Source organism: Drosophila erecta, unplaced genomic scaffold (genome assembly GCF_003286155.1).
Source record: "Drosophila erecta strain 14021-0224.00,06,07 unplaced genomic scaffold, DereRS2 tig00000126-arrow-pilon, whole genome shotgun sequence".
NCBI lineage: Eukaryota > Metazoa > Arthropoda > Insecta > Diptera > Drosophilidae > Drosophila > Drosophila erecta.
The window spans coordinates 16262531-16285737 of NW_020825209.1; the positions used below are offsets into that span (position 1 = coordinate 16262531).

Below are 23207 nucleotides of genomic sequence, written 5' to 3' on the forward strand. Positions count from 1 at the left end.
CATGGCGCGTTGGCGTGCATTTATGTTCCGTAGCCTTGTTTTTAGGGTGCGTTGTCCTAAATTGAAATCGTCCTTAGTTGTAGGGCTTCTTTTTTTCTAGGACGAGAATTTTCTAAAATGCGGACAATTTGTTCTATGAGTTTGCATATATGTACATACCTATATCCCTTGTCCTCCTTGAATATGAAATTTATCTTAATATTTTTTGTTAAAAAATGTGCGCGACTAATTTACTAACTTGCTGTTCTTTAAATCACCACTAATCAAAATCGTCACGCTGTCGGCTGTTACGCCGGCAGAGACCCTCTCTTTCCGTAAATCTTAAAGAATAAATTGATTATTAAAGAAGTGTAGCGATTATATGATGAAAATAGTTGCTGCGTTTTTTATGATTTGTGAACAGGGTGGCGATCAAGCAGTTCCGCAGGTACTGCAAGGTAATTTGTGATATAGGGAAGGCATTGGAGCCTTTCAAAACCTGGTGCGTTTGGATCTTTTTGAGAATAAACCTTATCTTCTGCCACGCCTTTTTTGAGGTGTAGGACCAGGGTAATCCGGATGGGGAATGTGTGGGTTAGGTGCCAAGCCCCAAAGCGATGGCACGAGTCTGCGCTTAACTCTAATTAGTTGACCGCTCTACCATGACTTGACCTTTGACGATTGCCAATGCCCACCCTGCCCCGAAATAAAATTGACCAAATGCAAATAAACAGAATGGAAAACTGAATAACTGAAACACTGCCGAACAATGCACCCACTACCTCACAACTAGCAAATACGATCTCGAAAAATAAAATACAGGCACGCACACCAGCCAGCAATCCGCTTTTGAATAATTGCTGGTATTAGTCTATAGTCAGTTAAACTGTACTATAGTGGCACACATAGTACGTACGTATATAGGCACACACACACACTCGGATCCAGAGCCAAATCAAGCTCGGCGAAAAACATAAAAAAAGAATAGTGAGCTCGGTTTGGACTAAAGCGCTTCAAGCACCGATTCAGAATCAGTTTAACGTCAACGTCGGTGGCATCAAGACAATATATGTACACACAACAACACCAGCCGCATCATATCAAAAAATTTGAAAAAATACAACAAACACAAGTACAACAAACAGAGGCGGAGAACCTGAAAGCGAAAACTAACCGCAACATTTTTGGCAGCGTTCAAGGAACGAGAACGGAAACGATAGCGAAATATCGAGATTAGTGTCAGCGAGTGCAAAGACGCGAGTGAACGCGGAACGAAGCGAAGCAAAGCGTAACACCGCGGAAAAAAGCGGAAAGCGCTGCGTAACGGGATCAGACTTAGTGTTTTTGTTTTTGTGCCATAACCTTTGTGTGAGAGTGTCAAGAAGAGCAAGGTCCAGAAACAACAGATACATGTAGATACTTCAATCGAACCTATGTCACTCGGAACCCCAAATACAAGACCCAATTGAATTCACGAATCTTTAGCCAGGGTGTCACAGAAATAAGTCTATTCTGATCTGTGATCAACAACTTTGCCGTTCTTATTGACGAACATAACAATTCGAACATAGAGATTTCTGCTACACCACAAAAATTAAAATACTAGCATACTGGTCGGATATCTATTGTCTATCCAACACTAGTTCGGGTTCTAAGAAGGTCGATTGTTTCCTTTTCCATTTCATTCCACCCATTTCTTCTTCTTTCCTTTATTGTAAATTTCGTTTCGGAATCATCGCTGATATCCAGCAAGGGAATGAAACATTTTGAATCAAGCGGAAATTATCATACGAGCTTAAGTTACTGTGCTCAATTTTATTTTAAGTCGTGTGTTAATTGTCGGATATATTATATGACACTACCTTAAAAGTTTGAACATAAGAGGTGTAAAGACATATTTGTTATGACTTGCTAGTCATATTTACTTGTTAGGTAAAAGGCTTAAGTTGAAAAAATAAAAATAGCATAAATTATAAATTGTATTCTCTTAAAAAAGTATCCATTTCGTTATCTATATATTTGATAAAAACACTCCATTCTTTTTAGCCCTGTACAAAATGAATAAAATATCGGTTATATTGAAATCTTTGAAGGTATCTTCAATTTTAAATTAAAGAAATTATTATAATTAAATTTAATTTAACCAACCATTATTTATGAATTAACAAGTATGCGTAATAACTTTACGCCTTTTAAAGTGTACGAATTACTATACTGGAATAAAAGGTTTAAGCCAAACCTTTTCATGATAATGGTCCTTTTGAGACAAACTGGTTGCAACAAATATGCATCTTAAATAATATACACCTAATCAATTAGAATGATAAAAATAGTAGGAGAATGAAAAATAAAAAGAAAAATAATTGCTTAACTCAAGCTCGTGTCACATTACTTGTTTTATTCCCTTGATTCAGGCTCAGAATAAAATCACAGTTCAGGAAAAATCAAAGGAAACGAATGTATGTATAGGGTTTCTGGTTCTCACATTTTTTTTGAAGAAGATATGCCCATATGTCCACAGGTTGCCTAATTTTAGAAAGAAATGAGATGCAGGACCGTCTTGCCGAGGTGAAATCGTGTGCGTGTGAGTGAGGAAGTGTTCGTCGGTTCGTGGCAGAGTCTTAGCGTGTTTGTGAGTGCCCCAATTGCCTCTGCTCCGCCATCCACCACCCACAATTCCATCCAGCCGCGGATTCTACGTGCCATTGTGGATCATCTGGATCTTTAGCGCAAATTGAGATTTCTCTCACCGCCTCACTTAAGCCGAGCCGATCTGAAAAGAGAACCCAGGCCGTAGGGAAAGAGGAGAGGACGGAGATAGAAAGAAGGGGAAACGGAAAATAAGCGAATAGCGACGAACAGAAGAGAAAGGTGCGGGAGCCGTAAGAAGCGCGAAAGGAAAAGGCAAAGGAAAGGAAAGGAAAGGAAAGGAAAGGAAGGAGAGGAAAGGAAAGAAAAGAAAAGAAAAGAAAAGAAAAGAAAAGAAAAGAGAAAATCAACACCATTGAAGTGCGGATTGAGATTAAGATTCAGATTGGGCTTCGGCTTCATACAACGGCGCATCGCAGTTTACGAGTGTCCATCACCACTACAACACCGTGCAGCAATGGAAGACTATTGGGGTCTTAGCAGCACTACGGGTACATAACCACTAACAAAACTAACTAGTGACTAAGCCAAAACTAAGCCAAATCAAGTTAAGCTAGCGCCACTATTTCCGCCCGACACAGTACCCCAATAACCAATTTATTTACGAATCGAAACCAGGCGAAAACAGTGAGATCGAAAGCTGCAGATAAGTTTTAATTTACTACAAAAGTGTCCCTTTTAACTAGATTAAAATTATTTTCCGTTGCTTTCAATGCATTGTGCGACGGCGGCGGTGGCGGCGACAAAAAAGAGAGAAACAAATTTAATAAATCAATTAAACATCAAATAACTTTAATGCAATGCAATTAAGTGTGCTTGTGCGTGCACTGACGTCATAGGCCTCTACACATGTATGTTCCTATATGTATGCATACACGGGGCTGGACCGATGAAAACGTTTTTTCTGCACGATGGCACGCATACACAAGTGCATGCCCATATGTATGTACATATGTATCTATGTACGCCTAAAAATTCCGGGTGTGGGTGTATATGTGCGCGGATCTCTTTATGCCCCGCGAGTGCATATGTGTGCGTCTGTGTGTCTGTGCGCGTAAACTAAGGCATATGGAGCAATTGTCTAAATTGGCTCATTAAGTGAACCTTAATGACATTTACTATGCACAGTGACAACCAAAACTGTGTCTTGCTTGCTTGTTTTTCACTTTTTTCCTTTCGTTTTTATTAATATTTTCATTTAGAGTTATTCCTAAGTTAGTTTAAGCTCGCATATATATTTCATGTCTATGTTTTATTGGCGCATCGTTAATGTGAACAACAAATCGTTGGCTACATGGCGTATGAGCAATATTCCTCATTAAGGTATTTTCACAAGTATAACGCACAAAAAATTTATACTATTCACTTTTTCCTTTTTTTTGTTTGTACACCAACGAATATAGGGGTATTTTACATAAAGTACGTGCTTATTTATCAACGCTCAATATCATCATTGATCAAGATATGCCTATCAAGTCGTAACGCTTGGTAAAATAATAAGATTAAAAAAGTTCTAAGCATATTGCAAGGAAATCCAAATGAAAAGCCCTTTCTGAAAAACAGTCAAATTAGATAATAGAAATTCAGCCCGGGAAAGTGTTGTTACCGAAACTTTTGTGAGTTTCCTTGCTGTTAGCTTTTAAGATCTTATCCTTGCTTATACATACGTTAGATCGAATCTAGTATACCCTTAATATATATTTATTGGGACCAAATTCACGAACGCTTTTTTTGGGCCCTTGCAGTAGACGTGATATCTTGAGTTTTGTATAGTCTACTTACCGAGAAAAAGAAGTGAAAGAGGGTATATTGATTTTAGTCATACGTATTTTACGCAATGAAGAAGATTTTTTTGTTATTTTACTTGTCTTGCCAATTTTTATCGGTATACTACAAACTTTTTGGTCATGCTCCTTCTAATTAACACAATCCGCCCAAACCTGACACGCCAACACCTAAAAAAAATGTTTTGATTTTATTTTAATTTTATTTTCTTGCCATTTTCTATGGATATGCAAAAAAAAATGTACATTTTCGTTCGCACTCTTACTGCCTGAGTAACGAGTATCTGATAGCATGGTGATTATGTATAACTCACCACACGAACGCCCAAAAACCAACACGGACACGCCCACACTTTTAGAAAATGTTTTTTCTTTTTAATTTCTATCAATTGAACAAAATAATTTCAAAATTTCTCCCTGGCACTGCCACAATCTGAGTAACGGGTATATGATTGAATATTATGATCGTTTTCTCTTCTACTTAATATTTTTTGAATCGAATGTTTCTTTTGAAGTCATAATTAAAACAAGATAGAGTGCTATAGTCGGGTTCCCCGACTATCAGATACCCGTTACTCAGCTAGTGGAAGTGCAAACGAGAAATTTCTAAATTTTCTGAAATATCCGTTAAAAGTGATGAAAAAATAATAAAATGAAAAATAAAATAAAAAATTTTTTAAAAGTGTGGGTGTAACAGTTTTGGGCAGCTTGTGGTCGTTGGAGTGGGCGTGGCAAAAGTTGTTTGGCAAATCTATAGAAATTTACAAGATATATTAAAAAATGAAAAAATATCACATTTTTCCAAATTGTGGGCGTGACAGTTTTGGGCGGTTTGTGGGCGTAGAGTGGGCGTAGCCACATTTGGAAAGAATCTTGCGCTGCGTCTCTGTTTCTGCAAGCTGCATGCCTAATCTCAACATTCTAGCATTTGTAGTTCCTGAGATCGAGGCGTTCATACGGCAGACGGACAGACTGACAGACGGACATGGCCAAATCGACTCGGCTATTGATCCTGATCAAGAATATATGGTCGGAAACGTTTCCTTCTGACTGTTACAGACTTTTCAACGAATCTAGTATACCCTTTTACTACACGAGTAACGTGTATAACATGTTTAAAAATACATGATCAACGGCGTTAGTGTTAGTTGGATAAATGAAATATCTTTGAATAAAATTTTACTACTCAAAGTCAGTTAAAGGTAAAACAATTAATACATTTACCTGTTTTAGGTAAATACAAATATAAAAAACTTAGTTGTATAACTATTTTGAACTTGGATATTTTCAACTTATTTGTGATATTAAACAGAATGTACAAAAGTTTAAGGCGACTTTTCGTACATTTACTCCATTTGTGTGCATTTATATATCCGTGAGTTATCTATCTCTTTCTAATACCCATTAAAAAAATTAATTTAAATGTTACCAAATCCCTTTTTTTTAATTATAAAAACCAAATTTTTCCAACTATGAAGTCCGGTTTCTCAGAGTCCTGTGCTTCAGGGCCATTTTCGTCACCGGATTCGGGATCATCGGAATCAAGCAAACTTGTATTTCATTTTTTCATGTAAGAAAGTGTAATCATGAAAATGAAAATAAAACAAGAAAGGAAGCTAGCTGCGGCAAGGCGAATTATAAATTTATAAAATATAACTGATGTATACCAAAAATAAAACTTTATTATCAAAAACGACAATACTATGATGTCTTATACTCGTCACTCGTAAAGCAGAAGGTTATATTACAAGCTGAGAAGTATATTACAAGTTTCCAACACTATAAACTGTATTTCTGAATGCTGCTTTGACAGCTATATGATATAGTACTTCGATTTTTATCGGATTAAACCCGAAAATGAATCTTTAAGAAACGAATGTTTGATAAAATAGAAAATATTTGATGATGAAAAACAATAAGAGCTAATAATACTTTTTGTCTCTTATTTTCAATTTATTTTCTCACTATTCCAATGCTAGCTATATACTGTAGTCATCCGATTTCGATTAAATTAAAAACGAAATTATGTGTTGTCTAAATTTTCATGTATACCGAATGATAACATTTCATGATCAAATAAACCAAAGGTACGTTTTTCGATTATTTCTTTGGAAGCTTTAGTAACTTATATACTACCGTCAATAGGAAAAACACTTCTGGAAACAATGTACTCAGACAGCCATAAAATACTAGTTTACATAGAAACGACGGACAAACGGACATGGACATATCTACTTGACTGTTGGTACTGATCAATTTTTACATGTATAAATGATTGCATACTTCTGACAGAAATCAATATATAAATGAACTATTTGTAGCCCAACAGCGTCGGATCCAACCTAATTCCCATTTCTGCCAGAATTATTGGCTTAGGTGCAGGTAGACTCACTTCCAGAAGATACGGAGACAGCACCAAGTAAGACTAACTAACTAAAAATGGGAAAAAATATGCACAGACAAAAGCCACAAAGCATGGATCGTTCACAAAATGTTTCTTTAAACGAAACACAAAAGTCATATTAAAACGCATTGTCACACTGATTTTCCTTACTTATGGTCAGATAAAAACTTACATATGGGTACACACATGGATGGTGGAGAGCTTTTTGTGTGGGATGAGAGGCGATGTGCTTCAAGTCTTTCTATAAAACAATTGTGACAATGATGCGGATACGTAATATGCAGTCTTCCAGCCACACTGACATTTGTTTAACATTTACTATTATTCTGCTGTTAGTTTGAGTGCTTTTATCGAATGATGGAAACCAAAATTGCGGAAAAATCATGCTCAGAGAAAGCTAGAAAAATTATATATTATTAGTCTGGTTAATTATTTGTATTAGTAAACTAACGAGCTGGGCACATTTAAAATTTTAAATTACTAAAGTTCAAAAGTTTGGGCCCTGAATTCTACCTTCAAAATCAAAAAGTGTTTCGATAGCTGTTGAAAAGATAAATGAATAGAAATTTATAAATGTTGAGTATAAATATTAGTATGTTAAAAATGCGACCATGACATTAGCTTGAAACTCGCGCCGCGCTCTATCTGAGACCTTTCGTTTATTTAGACTGGTGGCGAGATTGACTCGTCTAGTAATACTAATTAAAAATAGCTTTACAATATCTTTCATAATTTTTCTACCTTCCAAGTATTCTCCTGCAGATCTCCTCATAAAATCTTCGTTTCCGAAATGACTGGTATTACTAGGACATCGTACTTTGGGCGATTGGAAATTGACAAAATCTGGTTCATGTTTGCATATTCGCATTTGGTCCTTCATAGGACGCTTTTACACAGAGATCAATCCAGATTGACTTTCTGCAAACTTTAGTCACATATACCAAAATAACGCTCGATTGCAGCGAAAAATAAATACAAATATTGATTTTCCAGATTGAGAGTCGAAGAGATGGTTATGCGTGGGGAAGGATCGTAGTCCATCGACGAATAAAATCAGATTGCACAATTAAAAAATCAGCAATATACAATTTTTTAGCCATAATGATTAATTACAAACTTGTTACTGCCAATATTGCTTCCAGTTTACATATTTCTAAGATTCACATATTGTAATAAATCCTGAGGTTCACTGGCGCAAAATTACAGGAATTCTATACGCTTTCACTTTTTGTGCTTCGCTCATTCAATTAAAGTTTCAATTAAAGTTTGATTGTTATCCACACTAAATTGATTATCATTAACACTCCTCTTCCCTCCTGATCATTGGTCATTGGTCATTCGCTATAGCTAGGGAACTCTGTAAACGTTTATTAAGCATCATTGCATTATGCGGGTTGGCGGTTACAAAATGCGTTTGTCTCAATTGACCCCGGGCTCCGACTTTCTGTGTCCCTCAATCTTCGTCTGCATATGAGTCTTTACTCTGTACATATGTATAAATTTATATATAAAATTTAAATTTATATATATATATATGTATAAAGTTATGTTTGTGATCCTACCTCGGACTGGGGTCCATCGTGTATAAACAGATTCAAAATTAGGCAGAGGAATATTGCGAAGAAACTAAGATCCTTTGAGTTATTTGTTGTACATAATAGCAGTACAATTCGTTCATTGTTGATATCCAAACATATATTTCAAACGAATTATTAAAACTTTGTAAATATACTGGAATTCAGATATTGTGATCATTGTTTGCATTAATGCTGCAAAACTAATACCAATCACTAACCCCTGTGTTAATCGTCAGATCAAACGCTCACAATCTGTTGATTTCCACCGAACGAAACAAAGCTAATTTTGTTTGATTGGTTCAGATGTACAATAGCCTTTCATATACTTGGCTGATTACTGGCTCTGGGTATTTAATTACACTATGCTACATTTCTTTTGTTCTGGGGTGAAGTGTATGTGTGTTTTGGTAGTACTCATTGATGCTAGCTAAGCTCCATTTGTGGAATTGTAATATCTTATTGATTAACAATATCCTACTGTTTAAGATTTTAGGAAAAGAAAAGGTATGAGAACTCATTTTCATTGGTTATATGATATAGACGACAGTGGCGACAGCTGAAGCTTATTTGCCCAAGTCCACATTTACCATGTTGCAGAGTGCTATTGTACCTATGTGTATTTGTATTTCGACCTACGGTCACAGCAATAACTATGTCAGTATCTTCTATATGTCTCTATCAACTTATGCCGCTCAATCTATTGCCATTATGAGTGGCAAGTCAGTTTAGGCGTTGGGTCTAGTCGTCATTTATTGTTTTAATTTGCGGATTGAAGTCTGTATATTGCTCCTTGTTCTCGGCACTGGGTGCCGATTCCGGTACTCTCGTACATGGATAAAAAATACAGCAAAGTTATGAATTACCAAAAGGCGACCTATATGGAATTAGTATTTAGACACCCGATTTTTATATCAATTGCAGACAGAAGTTTTCGAGTAAAAAATGTTAGGATTGAAACTGGTAGCTTAATATTACATTTACAAAATTGTAAAGTATCGAAGAGTATGTAAAGTATTCTCCACTTTTCTGTGCAAAATATTTCCCAGACATCAATCTTAAAAAAAAAAACAAGATTTTGTTTGAATAGGAATTCCTTTTTATGAAATATTGAATTAAATATTCTAGAAGATACGACAAACATGATTTAAAAATTTCGTTATTCATTGAGTAACAAGTTACTATAGATACAAAGAAATTAATAGGAAATATAATATAAAATTGAATTAGTAATTTGAATTTGGTTTGCGCGAATTATATCTACGGAGAAGTAGTAATGAACATGCTTTTACGGTCAGAAATGTTGCACCTGGACATCCAACTATATCCAGAGTAATACAAATTAGCACGTGATGTATGCAAATAGGAATTTGAAGTACGATTTTTCGACGTGTTGATATGTTTTCAGTTTTTTTAGCTGGGGCATAGTTTTCGGTTTCAATTTAAAGCTTCGGATGAAGTTTTATCGTGCTGCTTCGGTTTTTTTTGCTTTACAATCCAATTTGATGACATCAAAGGCGAATTTATCGCTTCCGCTGCCGATCGTTAGTGGATCGGAGGTCCGTCGCATTTTTGATCGATGATCAAAAGCTTCGGCTTCTATTTTTGTTTCGGTTCCAATTCGCCTTATGTTCCGGCACCAGCAGATGTATTTGTATCTGTAGCTTACTGCTCGCGTTGCGTCTGTATGAGTATCTAGTGTAATTGTGCCTGTATCTCGTGCAGTTTCCATTTCGGCTTCTGTTTTGAGTTTCGTTTCCTGGGGTGTGAGGTACTGGTTGCCACGTTCTGGATTCTGATCGCCAGTCTTATGGTCTTTCTTGCAGCTCTGCTGGTTTAGTTCATTATCGACGCTTGAGACTCCGACTTGTGATACACAAAAATAGAAAGACGAGGCAGTCGAAAAAATTCGGCAATTCGGAAACCCTAGTTCCCCGATCGATTGAAACGCATCTTTTTGTTGGGTGAAACTTTGTTGCAGTTGCAGCATGAAATGTGCGCAAACCAAGTGATTTGTATTCTTTTTCAAAGTTGAGAAAGTAAATGACGCTAAGCTGGATTTTATTTATTAAAAATTCCGTTTAATGCTAAACCACTTATTCATTATAAGAATGAATCTAGTTGTGTAGCAGCTTACAAACATTGTTAGCTCTAAATTTAATTTCTCAGCGACAAAACGACACAGGATTTTAAGAAAGGAGTTTCTTTTTTTATCATATTAAGATTTTATATTCTCTGCTTTCATTTCATTTGTCTTACCTTAAGGCTTCGTTTATTATTTGCAATATTTGACATCTTAAACATAAATAAGTTTTATGACATAAATAATAATTAAATTACCTGGCCGTCAGAGCAATTTTTATTTCCGAATAAGTAAAATTGTTGACAGTGCTTTAATTAATTCAAATGTAAAATCAATTGCAATTAAAGGTATTGCATACCCTGAAACAATTGAATGTTTCAGGCAAAAGAGCGGTGAAGGTGTGGTATAGAATAATGTATAGATAGAATGTTATAGTCGAGTGCCCCGACTATCAGATACCCGGCTATACGAGAAATACCCGGGGTAAACGAGAAATTTCAAAATTTTCTGAAATATCGGTAAAAAGTGGCGAAAAATAATAATAATCACATTTTTCAAATATGTGTCCGTGACAGCTTTGTTCAGTTTGTGAGTGTTAGAGTGGGAGTGGCAACATTTGGAAACAAACTTGCGCTGCGTCTCTGTTTCATGCATGCAAGCTGCATGCTTAATCTCAACATTCTAGCTTTTGTAGTTCCTGAGATAGAGGCGTTCATACGGCAGACGGACAGACGGCCATGGCCAAATCGACTCGGCTATTGATCCTGATCAAGAATATATATACCTTATATGGTCGAGAACGTTTCCTTCTGCCTGTTGCATAGTTTTCAACGAATCTAGTGTACCGTTTTACTCTACGAGTAACGAGTATAATGATTAAAGGACATAAACAAGATAGAATGTTATAGTCGAGTTCCCCGACTATCAGATACCCGTTACTCAGCTACTGGAAGTGCAATTGAGAAATTTCAAAATTTTTGGGAATATCGGTTGAAGTTGGAGAAAGAATAATAATAATAAAATGAAGAAATACCTGACAAATTTTTTAAAAGTGTGGGCGTGAGAGTTTTGTGCGGTTTGTGGGCGTTACTTTTAATTTAGTTTTTTGGCAAATCTATAGAAACATACAAGATATATAAAAAAGTGAAAAATTACAACATTTTTCAAAAGCGTGGGCGTGCAGTTTTGGGCGGTTTGTGGGCGGTGGAGTGGGCGTGGCAAAAAGTTTTTTTGCACATCTATAGAAACTTACAAGATAAATAACAAAAATATCACATTTTTCAAAATTGTGGGCGTGACAGTTTTGGGCGGTTTGTGGGCGTAGAGAGGGCGTGGCAACAACTTGCGCTGCGTCTATGTCTCTGGAAGCTGCGTACTTAATCTCAACATTCCAGCTTTTGTAGTTCCTGAGATCGAGGCGTTCATACGGACAGACGGACAGACCGACAGACCGAAAGACAGACGTACATGGCAAAATCGACTCGGCTACTGATCAATAATATATATACTTTATATGGTCAAAAACATTTCCTTCTGACTGTTACATACTTTTTAACGAATCTAGTATACCCTATTACTCTACGAGTAACAGGTACGTTGTTGTAAACGTACTCAAAAATTTTTTATCCAAAACGAGGACTCATTCGAAGCGAATTTTCAACTAGAATACAACTATTGCAAAAAAATAGGAAATTGACTACGGGCCCAATATCTCAAATTTTGTAACATTTACTTTTTCACATTTTTATATGCGACTACTATTGATTTCACATCTTCTCCGGGTGCGCTTCGTCACTACCTAGACCAGGTGCCGCCCGCAGTGATAGTAGTCGCAACCAACAGTAGGTTACCAAAATTAAGGCTTAGATGGTTTGGGTTATATAGTTTTAAGTTTCTTTAGTTTAAAAATAGTTAATATAAATTAATGTTTGCTAAAGTGTTGAAGCTTACCACCAAAAGTAATTTTTCAATTTCGCATATCTTGCAGACATAAATTGCACTCAGCCCGCCATCGATGACTTCCCCAGAGACCTGTTCTCGGAGGCGCAAAGACAGTCCGGTGCTGTTGTACTTCATGTTATAGCCAGTTTATATTTATTTGTAGCCTTAGCCGTAGTGTGTGATGAGTACTTTGTGCCAGCAGTTGAGAAAATATGTGCAGGTAGGTGTGCTGTGAACTTCGAATCGACTTTCAATAATTAATGCATGCGTACCATCACTTGCAACTAAACTAGCACTCAACATGTCCAATGATGTGGCGGGTGCCACATTCATGGCCGCGGCCACCTCCGCCCCAGAGCTATTTGTCAACGTGATAGGAACCTTTATCACGGAAGGCGACATCGGAGTGGGCACGATTGTCGGATCGGCGGTATTTAACATCCTGGCAGTGGCCGCGTGCTGCGGAATCGGAGCTGGCATGGCAAGTTTACTTCGCTGTGATTGCTCAAGACGCATTATTAGCTATTTTCTAATCCTAACCCTTCTGAAATGCAAAATACAGACAATACCCCTGGACTGGTGGCCACTGACGCGGGACAGCATCGCATATGGAGTCACAGTGGCCATTCTCATTTGTGTGATGCACGACGAGCGTGTCGAGTGGTATGAGGCCCTCATCCTGGTCTCCCTGTATGCCGTGTATCTGGCGGTCATGTATTTCGACAAAACGTTCCAAAAGTGCGCCAAAGGTGAGTGATACCCTAACTTTGGGGATAACCTGTTACGACAGAAACAGTAATAGGCTAATAAAGAAGAAATATTCTTAAGACAATGTACAACGACTTTTCAATCATTTTAACATACAAGCTGCGTTCCAAAGTAAACGGGACTTCAAGAATCTAGGGCTCTCTAGTGGCGCTATCTATATGTCGATTAGTACGTTAAAGTCTGCCATCTTTATCGACTTCCATTAAAAATTTCATGACAACGGAACTGAAGATATTGCGTTTTATGTAAGTGTTAGTATGTTTTTGTCATCGGTGCGAAAATGAGCTTCGAACAAAGAGCCAACATTAAATTTTGTTTTAACATTGGTAAAACTTTTACCGAAACGTTGCTCCGAATTCAACATCATTAAAGATGCAAAAATAGACCCGAACTTCGTTTACAAGATTGTGACAAGTGACGAAACGTGGTATTTATGGTAATATGATCCCGAAACGAAACGCCAGAGTGCTGAGTGGAAGGCGCCGGACGAGCCGAAACCCAAAAAATCGCGCCTGGAGAAGTCAAAAGTGAAGACAATGCTGAAGACAATGTTTTTATGATGATTTTTATATTGTGATTTTTATATTGTCCACAAAGAATTTGTCCCACCCGGCCAAAACGCGGTATTCTACCTTGAAGTTTTGAAGCGTTTGAAGCGTGCAAAATGCTGTATTAAAGCAGAAGGAGACTATTTTGAATAAAATTATTTGATTTTGCCGATAAAAACATATGCTCTGTATTTTTTTGTAAAGTCCTGTTTACTTTGGAACGCACCTTGTAATGTATTCACAAACTTTTTACCCTACAAACTATAGATACTCAAAAAATATAGTGGTATGATAAATTTCGTTGAAAATATAGATGTAATAGATAGAAGGAAAATGCGACCCAATAAATTATATTTTTATATATTTGTTGACTAGGATCACTAGCCAAGACGAACTAGTCATGCCTAATCTAAAATTTTTAAGTTTTTTTAGTACCCGAGATCTCAGATTTTATACGGACAGACAGACGGACACATGGAAACGCCCATGGACTCGATTTATATGTATTGATTAAAATCAGGAAAGAAAGCTACAATCGAATACTATCACTATTAGATACCCGTTACACAGCTTATCAACTTAAAAGTAAATACTTATCCACATATAGATGGCGTCCGGTAATATTTAGCATACAAATCATTCTGTATCTAGCTAGTGCTTCTAGAAGTATGCCCCTGGTATACTATTGCTTTGAAAGTATGTTACATTATTTAACATATTTTTATCGAGCGTTTCTGACCCCTGAATTCAGTGTCGATCTAGACACTTCCGTATGTCCATGTGCATGGCTTCAAACTTGTTTTATGAATTACATTTGAAGGCTTATTTCCTAGATTTCTTACCAGACACACATTATATACACATACATATAGTACATACATATACGCAATACCTTACTCTCACAATACCACACAGGTGGCGTTAAGCAGGCGCGTTCTCGCAGCCGGTCCTCCAACTGCAGCATACATACAAAGAACAGCAATGAGAAGGAACCAGGTACACACGAGAGCCCCATTTCCAACTTCACACTACCCAATACCGCCCACCTCTTATTGCTAATGTCTGACCCCTAACCTCTGACCCATGCTCGCTTTCAGAGCCAAACTTATAGCTGGCTGATATTAATGTTTTCCAAAACCCACTACCGCAGAGCTCGTGGAAAACCGGATTTGCCAGAACATGGCGAACATACAGCTAAACGGAGGACTTAGCAATGACCAGGCCAAGGCCACAAGCACAGCCGGAGCCAGTACCACCACCATTTCGATCACCACCTCGACCATGACCACCACATTGAGCACCACACACAGTGCCGGAGCAGGAGGTGGTGGTGGAGGAGGTGGAGCAGTTGGTGTTTCCTCAGGACCAGGTGGCATTGCCCAGATGGCACCAATAGACGGGGCCGAGGCGGAATCTCAGGTGGCCGCGGCAGCCGCTGACGAGGACCGTGAGGAGGAGGGATACTCGCTGCTCACCTACCCGAAGGATAAGAGCTGCTTCTCCCAATTTACCTGGCTCATCATTTGGCCAATCCATCTGCTATTTCGCATCGCCATTCCTGACTGCAAGAAGGCCAAAAACAACAAGATCTTTCCACTGACCTTCATCATGTGCATAGTTTGGATCGGATCGCTTTCCTATGTAGTTGCGTGGATGATAACCATAATTGGTAAGAAACGCTGAACAATTCAAGGTCGTTCAAGCCTTCGTCCTGATAAATACATTTTGAAAATTATTCGCAATCGGTGAGCCAAACAGATATTGCCTGTTTAGACAAGAAACTGAAATACGTCGATGAGGCGGTCCGAATTAAATCATTTTAGGAAATTTTTTTTTTCGCCACAAAATGAAATACAGTTTTTTAATTAGTCAAAAGCGTTAGTAATTTAAATCAGAAGTTTTGCTTAGTAAGGCATTATATTATATGTAGGTATAGTACTATATAATATTATATATGGTATAAGATAATATATAATTTAAAAGGCTATTTCACGAACTGAGCGCATCTCTTGCTGAATCTCTATTTCTCCACAGGAGACACACTTAAGATTCCTGACTCGGTGATGGGGATTACGTTCCTGGCAGCTGGTACCAGTGTTCCTGAAGCGGTGTCGAGTGTTATTGTGGCGAAGCGCGGTAAGTGGTGGACCAGCGATATCTGGGAACGTGTGTTTATTCAATTTTCTGTTAAAGGTCACGGATCGATGGGGATCTGCAACTCTATTGGGTCAAACACCTTCGACATCCTGTTGTGCCTGGGGGTTCCCTGGTTAATCAAGGCAGTATTTTTCCCAATCCAACCGGGCCAAAACTACGTGGCCATAAACTCCGCCGGATTGGAGTACTCGGCGATCACTTTGCTGTCGACACTGTTCCTGCTTTACCTTACCTTCTCCACGAACAAGTTTAAGCTGGACAAGAAGGTGGGCACAGCCTGCCTGGTGATGTATCTGGTCTTCATGGTTTTCGCCTCCCTCATCGAACTTAATGTGTTCTTCCGCGTCAACCTGCCCACCTGCGGTCGGTCATGAAATGGGTCTGCATCCAAAAGTTGTGGGATATACGAAGGACGACCTGCAAAGTGTGAAGTTTGGACAAGCGATGTACCATTTCGGATGAATAGATGGAGTGAAGAGATGACAGTCTTCTGGCGCTGGCTCCGATTCAGATTTCCGATTCAGTTTTCGGCAGCTGGCTGGAACAACCCTAAGTGCAGTCGTTTAATTAATTAATATGTATTTTCTGTTCTATTCTATCTACCTTGATAGTTGAGTTACGTTATACGTTATGCTGTTATTGTAATATTTTTTTTTTATTATTATTATTATTAAAGTAGACTCTTTCACAACCTTCGGTTGAAGTCCAAAAGATAAATTCAAATGGATGAGAAGAAATTAAATGATTTACGGAGCGGAGCAAAGGGAGAAATGAAAACTAAAACCAATCAAAAAAATAAACAATGTATTTATATGATTAATATATATGAGATTTAACAAAGTCTTTAGTAATAATGGATATTATTATATGGATTGCCTTGGCTTACAGTGTCCCTGTGGACGGCAGTCCACCTAGTGACGAAGCGCACCAGGAAATATGGCGAAGGCGCTGTAGTTGTCCGATCTACGAGTGATACACACATCAAGACATCAATATATTAAATATATATCAATATATTAAAGACTTTTGAATAAATATATGGTTCGGGCGGTGAAACTGAACTGTTAAAAATTATATTAAGGACATGTTCAAAATACAAATTTGTATAGGTTCGTCTGACTACAACAAAATGCTGTTTTGAAATTCCAAAATATTTTTTTCGGCTAAACAGCTCGGTATGAGAAACTTTAGTCCTACCAGTTTTGAAAAAATCCACTAGCACAGCTTTAAATAGCTAAATTCCAAACGCTCATTACTTTAGAACACCTGGGGCGAGACACCTGTTCTATATGTTCTTGTAAAGGAATTCCGTATGTGTTTACTGCTTTCTAAACGTATTTTATCTAAATACAAGACCAGGTGGATACGTTTTTATTAGCTACGTTATGTACATATATGTAAATTGTAGTTTTCGAGAATTTACGGTCACGAATTTGTAAAACATACATATAAGGAAGAGTAAAATATTATTGCTCCTTTCCAGGTGCAAGCCTTGCTGCTGTTCATATAATATATACATACATATATATAATGCACTCTGGAAAGACTATCGGCTTTTTAGTTCCCACCTGCCTTCTTTTATTCGACTACAAGAAATCTGTTTAGCATTCCCTAGCACCAAAATAAAAGTAAAGAGCTCATTAAGCGCAAGACAAATAAAACGAAAAAAAAATCGAAGTATTTTTCAAAAGTGTGGGTTGATATCCAGTAAACTGAAATACATTTTAATATTATTTAACTTGTATAGAATAAAAGTTTGGCCTAAGTACAAACAACCGAGAGTTCATTGCCAAATTAGCTTCTGTGAGAAATTAACATAATCCATTTTAAGCAATTGCAGCGCAAAATGTAGTACAATGTATGTAAATGTAAATGACTCCCACTCTACATATGTTTTTATTCATGGGCCAAAAACTAAAAAGCGTGCTTTGTTTTCAAACAGCTTCAATACCTATAACAACAACTTCAAAGAACTAAAATACCTATAGAAGCCGAAGATTTTTCAAAATGTATGGAGGTTAAGATCTCTATCTTAAAATCTATACCTATCTAAGCAGCTACATACACAGATTCAGATACCGGTATATTCAGAGTCGGTAGTTTAAGCAGATTTCAAAATATAATTGTTTTAGAGTGCTTCTTTTTCAATAACATAAGTCCAAGACTTATTATTGTTTATTGTAGTTATTTAAATCAATACGACATAAACGTGTAAGCTCTTTAGACGACATAAATCCTTCCCACGCGTTCGATCGAATTAACCCTTTTTGCAAACATTTCACACGCCTTTACCGTCGCCAGCCTGTGAACCCTTTCGTCAGCATTAAAGCTTTCCAAATTAATTAAACAAAAATGTATTCTGGAATCCTATTCATCAGGCCACAGTTTTGAGCAATCCAAATCTTGTGATCCAAGTCCACTTTCACTGCTCGCGTAGCTGACACCGTTAAAAGCCATAGTTACAAGAATAATTTGTAAAGAAGAATTTTGAAAAATAAGTTTCAAACTATTGGATGCTACCTTATTTGTTGAGATTAAACCGGTAAAGAAATAAAGTTTTTCTATGATCTATGATGGGAACAATCGAAAGGGAGCAATCGAAGCGTAGCCTTGATTATTTAATCAACATATATGATCTTACTTGTTTGAATTGCCATCTACAAATCATATTTCTGGATAATTTAAATGTTAAATTGTAAAATAGTTATATTAGAGCTGAATAAAGCGCTAAAGGATAATGTTCTTCGACTGGAGCTTAACTGACTTAAAACACAGCGGTAATGGTAAGCACGCCATTACTTTAAAATACAAATTTAAAGGCGTATCATAGTCCATGATGCTAAAAATTAGTGAGCTATAACCCTATGAGCCACTAAACCTTCACGCTAGGGGCGCTCGCGTGCGATATCTATAGTCACTCGAATTTATGTTTATTGAAAATGCCTTAGAAGGAGGAGCTAAAACTACATAGCTTCCTTTCTTATTATTTATAAACATTATCTGAACAGTTTTTTTTATCTGTGAAACGTTCTATTTACCCCCGTTATATTAAAAAACAAACGAGAACATTTCTTGTGCAAATGGTGTACTGTCTCAGCTTCATGCCTGGGCTGGTAATGAATAATATCTATTTTGTCGTTTTAGAATGGCTGCATTACACGTTTTCATATAGACAAGATCTGCGCAATGATATCGATGACCTTAATTGCAGTCTGCCGACCATCATGGAGTTCCCAAACCTTATGCGACAAAAAAGTTGGATAGCAATCGTAGTGTCCTCTTTAGTCAGCATGTACCTTTTTGTCATCCTGGCGCTTGTCTGTGACGATTACCTTGTGCCAGCCATGGAGCGCCTTTGCTACAGTAAGATACAGTACAGTAAGATACAGAACAGTAAGATACACAATTTCAGATACACAGTTAAAATCTATAACTAAAGTAGCACAGACTTTCAACTAGAAAGAAATACGTTAATCTTAAAGTATTTCAATAGTAATTTTACATTGCTAAGAACAATCATATCTTTGTTCTAATAATAAAGAACCTATGAACTGCTCCGAAAATAACCGATGCTGTTGATGTTTTTTGCCGAACTGTTGAAAATCTGAGTTCTTGATTTTCTCTACTAAAAGTAAGCATTTGACTCGACTTAAAAAACGCTAAATTCAACACAGCCAGTGCTGCGTTCAAGCTTCAAGCCAATTGCCTTCTATAAGCAATATACTAACGAAACGTAAGATATTTAAAATTGAATATTAGTTATAAACACGCTTAACGTGCAATATCTACTAGCATGTTGAAGCTATTACATAAAAGCATTAGCTACTCATTATTATATCCCTGCTGAGAGTATATTGATTTCAAACAGAAGCTTGCGACGCAGTTAAGGAGACATCTGTGACCATATCCATATATATTATAATTATCCGTTTTTACGGTTGTTAAATTCAGTACACATTCGGAAATACATATATAATTTTGGAACCATCGTCAGTTAGTAACTTATTGCTTATTAATGGAAAAGGAATCCTCGCTTCGTTGTTTTCATTCATAAAGCGTTCAAATTCGGTATATAGCAGTTTTTCTATATACATATGTATGTATGTAATCACTGCAAGGGTATATTACTTTCGGCATGCCAAAGCTAGCGTCCAAAGAATATTTTAATATATTCTTGTAATGGTTATCGATGCACTGAGATGTATGACTATGACCCATTAATATTTTTATAGACTCAAATTTCGGTTTTACCTGAATACTACAAGCTGTGAACTAATTGTCTATTTCTCAGGTAAACGTGGATTCGATCACTAATGATTAAATTTGTCATTAAAAAAAAACAACTTTCGATTTGATGCGATATCGTGTATATTACAATTTTAAGTTTCCTTTGTGTTGCACTCGTTTAATTTTGTTATATCCGTTTTAAATAGCCCTGCGAATGACCTACGATGTAGCGGGCGCCACTTTTCTAGCGGCCTCCACCTCGGCACCGGAACTGTTTGTAAATTTTGTAGGAACCTTCGTCACTAATGGCGACATCGGACTGGGCACAATCGTGGGATCTTCCGTATTCAATATCCTGGTAATTTCAGGCGTTTGCGGTATCTTCACTCAACCGGTGCGTACTATCCACAAATTTAGCTGGATTCTGACTCACAAATTTTTTTGTTTCGCATATTTTGCAGGCCAAACTGGATTGGTGGCCGGTGACCAGAGACACAGTCTGGTACCTCGTAGCCATCTTGTCGCTCACATATGTCTTGTGGGATTCGATGGTTATGTGGTATGAGGCTTTTGTCCTTTTACTACTATACTTTGCTTATGTCCTTCAATTGTTCTTTGACCGTAGGATCCAAAATTTGGTTCGCCGTAAGAAGAGGGTTTTTTCGACGTCACTTTATTTTATTTAACACTTTATTTTGTAATAACACCATATGGTTGACTTAAGATTTGGCGGAAGCTCCCAAGGTTTTGCATTCATAGGACGAATTTGGTTGATTACGAATAATTCCCATTCATAAACACCAATAACAGCAAACGGATTTTTTGTCGGTAATTTATAAAAAAATATTTGTGTTACTTTTAAGCTCTCAAATGTATAGGCGAAAGTAGTCCACTCCAACTCTGAGGTCATATTTTCCTAAGTCCTTGCTTCATGTTATTTCTATGTGACCAGAAGCTTATGCATCGTAATCAACCAAATTTTGTGACTCCTCTCAATGTAAATTCATTGAGGTATATTTTTTGAAACACAGTGTTATTATGATTATAAGACTAGCATCCATTTTAAAATTAAGCACTCGCAACGACCACATGAATGCGTAGTTTTGTTGAACTTATTGGTCATGCACAACTTAAAGCAAATTGAGTGTAAGAATTTTAAATCCCAGAACTAATAAGCTTAATTTTCCTTAGATGAACACGCTGAGTCGGAGCTGTTGGACGAAGATCCGATGACCCGCGAAGAAGAGCCACTGAAGAAATTTCGTGACCACGTCTGGGCGAAACCGCAGCCGGAATCCCATTTCTGTCAGTGGACCTGGTGGGTCATCAAATATCCGGCAGAATTGATCCTTGCATGCACTGTTCCCAGTGCTAGATCCATCTTCTTCCTGTCCATGTGTTTTGCCGTCCTTTGGATTAGCTTAATATCTTATCTCCTTGCTTGGTTCCTCACAATTTTGGGACACAACCTCAACATTCCGGATGCGATCATGGGGCTTACTGTACTGGCCGCCGGTACTAGTGTTCCAGAAGTAGCGTCCTCTTATATTGTGTCAAAAAAGGGTAAGTCTGGTAATAACATTCGTAAAATCCTGCCATATACGTTTCCTTAAGTTTATTAAGGGAAGAGAGAACGCTGTACTTCTAGTAAATAAAAACTTGTTAACAAGGCAATTTACAAACATTTTTTAAATAAAATGACATACCTTTTAAAACAAAAACACGTGCAATCCGTGTGCGTTACTAGGTTATATATGTTAATCCCAACTCCTTACTTTTCTTTTTATAGGAAGACTGTGATAGTACAAAAAATACTGTGTAGTTACCGTAAAATTGAAAAAGTCTGTCCTGATCGAAGAGTATTTTGGAGCGCTATGTGATATTAGTGTCCGCCCCGTTCCAACTTATATGCTACCTACTAAATTGACTGGTCCCTTGATACTGATCATATAGTCACATATGTCTCTTTTACCGTTTGCAAAGGTATACAAATTTACCCAGTTTCGATTTCGGCACTAAGCTGCAACCAACTTGTAACTAAAGACTTTGAAATAAGCGTGCAGAACTAGAACTTAAATGCATTTTAAAACTATTTGGTAAATATTACTTTAAATCGACTATAAATCAGAAAGTTTTGGAGCTCAAGGTGCAATTGTAACTTTTAAGAGGTAGGTAGAAAGGAGAAAATAATGTTACCGCCGCAAGTATAAATTCATTCTATACTTGAAAAGACTTACTAAATTCTTTCTGAGTAAAGTCGGGAAATTCGACTATAGCGTTCTCACGTGTTTATTTACTGTTTTATTTGTCCGCTTGTAAAGAAATATTTTACAGTGTGTTTGCTTTGATAAATATCTTCATTTTAACTAGCAAAAGTATTACTACCTACAGCTTATTTCGAGTAAAATTTTTCATTAACTACTTTTTTTTCAGGATATGGGTCAATGGCAATCTGCAATGCCATTGGCTCGAACACATTCGACATTTTCGTATGCCTCGGTCTACCCTGGCTGCTAAATATCATTATTGACCAGCACAAGATCTTGATCGACTCCACGGCCCTTACATTTACCACGGCCATGCTAGTGACAACTGCCGTCATCCTTTATTTTGGTCTTCTGGCGACCAGGTTTGTGATGGGCAAGATCGTCGGTTGGATTTGCGTAATCTCCTATGTGCTTTTTCTGATTATCGCTTGTACACTAGAGATACTATTGAGCAGAGAAAACAAGTGCGACATTGAGGATCCTAATTGATTAAATAAATATCTGAAATGCGAAGGTTATCAAAACGGGAGAAAGACGGCTTGGCACAAAACTGGTGAGGTGTCTCTCATCACTCCATCTTTTCTGACATCCCGCTATTATGCAGATATTTTATGCGATATTTATACTCGTTACTCGTGGAGTAACGTCCGTTTGTCCGTCTGTCCGTATGAACGCCTCGATCTCAGGGACTACAAAATCTATTAATGATTTTAAGCATGCAGCTATGTTGAGATTAAGCATGCAGCTTCCAGAGACTTAGACGCCGCGCAAGTTTATTTCCAATTGTTGCCACGTCCACTCTAACGCCCACAAACCGCATAAAACA

The 23207-nt window shown here is 37.2% G+C and overlaps 2 protein-coding genes across 10 annotated transcripts; both read left to right on the top strand.

Annotated features, from left to right (window-relative positions):
- Positions 1 to 937: 937 nt before the first annotated feature.
- LOC6549982 (sodium/potassium/calcium exchanger 3) lies at positions 938 to 16727 on the top strand. Of its 8 annotated transcripts, XM_026981486.1 has the most exons (10): positions 938 to 1370; positions 2394 to 2438; positions 2501 to 3119; positions 12461 to 12634; positions 12708 to 12895; positions 12977 to 13163; positions 14646 to 14726; positions 14881 to 15399; positions 15765 to 15866; positions 15924 to 16727. In XM_026981486.1, exons 3-10 carry the CDS (start codon positions 3086 to 3088, stop codon positions 16259 to 16261), a joined length of 1623 nt encoding a protein of 540 aa, XP_026837287.1. In that variant the 5' UTR covers positions 938 to 1370; positions 2394 to 2438; positions 2501 to 3085; the 3' UTR covers positions 16262 to 16727. The 8 variants fall into 8 exon arrangements, with proteins under 8 accessions (XP_026837287.1, XP_026837286.1, XP_026837285.1 ...); XM_026981485.1 differs by lacking the exon at positions 2394 to 2438 and having other exon boundaries at positions 938 to 1391; XM_026981484.1 differs by lacking the exon at positions 2394 to 2438.
- Positions 16728 to 18545: 1818 nt separating this feature from the next.
- Positions 18546 to 22910, top strand: LOC26526132 (sodium/potassium/calcium exchanger 4). Of its 2 annotated transcripts, XM_015155953.2 has the most exons (6): positions 18546 to 18670; positions 19032 to 19250; positions 20321 to 20508; positions 20576 to 20759; positions 21306 to 21677; positions 22548 to 22910. In XM_015155953.2, the coding sequence occupies exons 1-6, from the start codon at positions 18625 to 18627 to the stop codon at positions 22868 to 22870; spliced, it is 1332 nt and encodes a 443-aa protein (XP_015011439.2). In that variant the 5' UTR covers positions 18546 to 18624; the 3' UTR covers positions 22871 to 22910. The 2 variants fall into 2 exon arrangements, with proteins under 2 accessions (XP_015011439.2, XP_026837294.1); XM_026981493.1 differs by lacking the exon at positions 19032 to 19250.
- Positions 22911 to 23207: the final 297 nt, after the last annotated feature.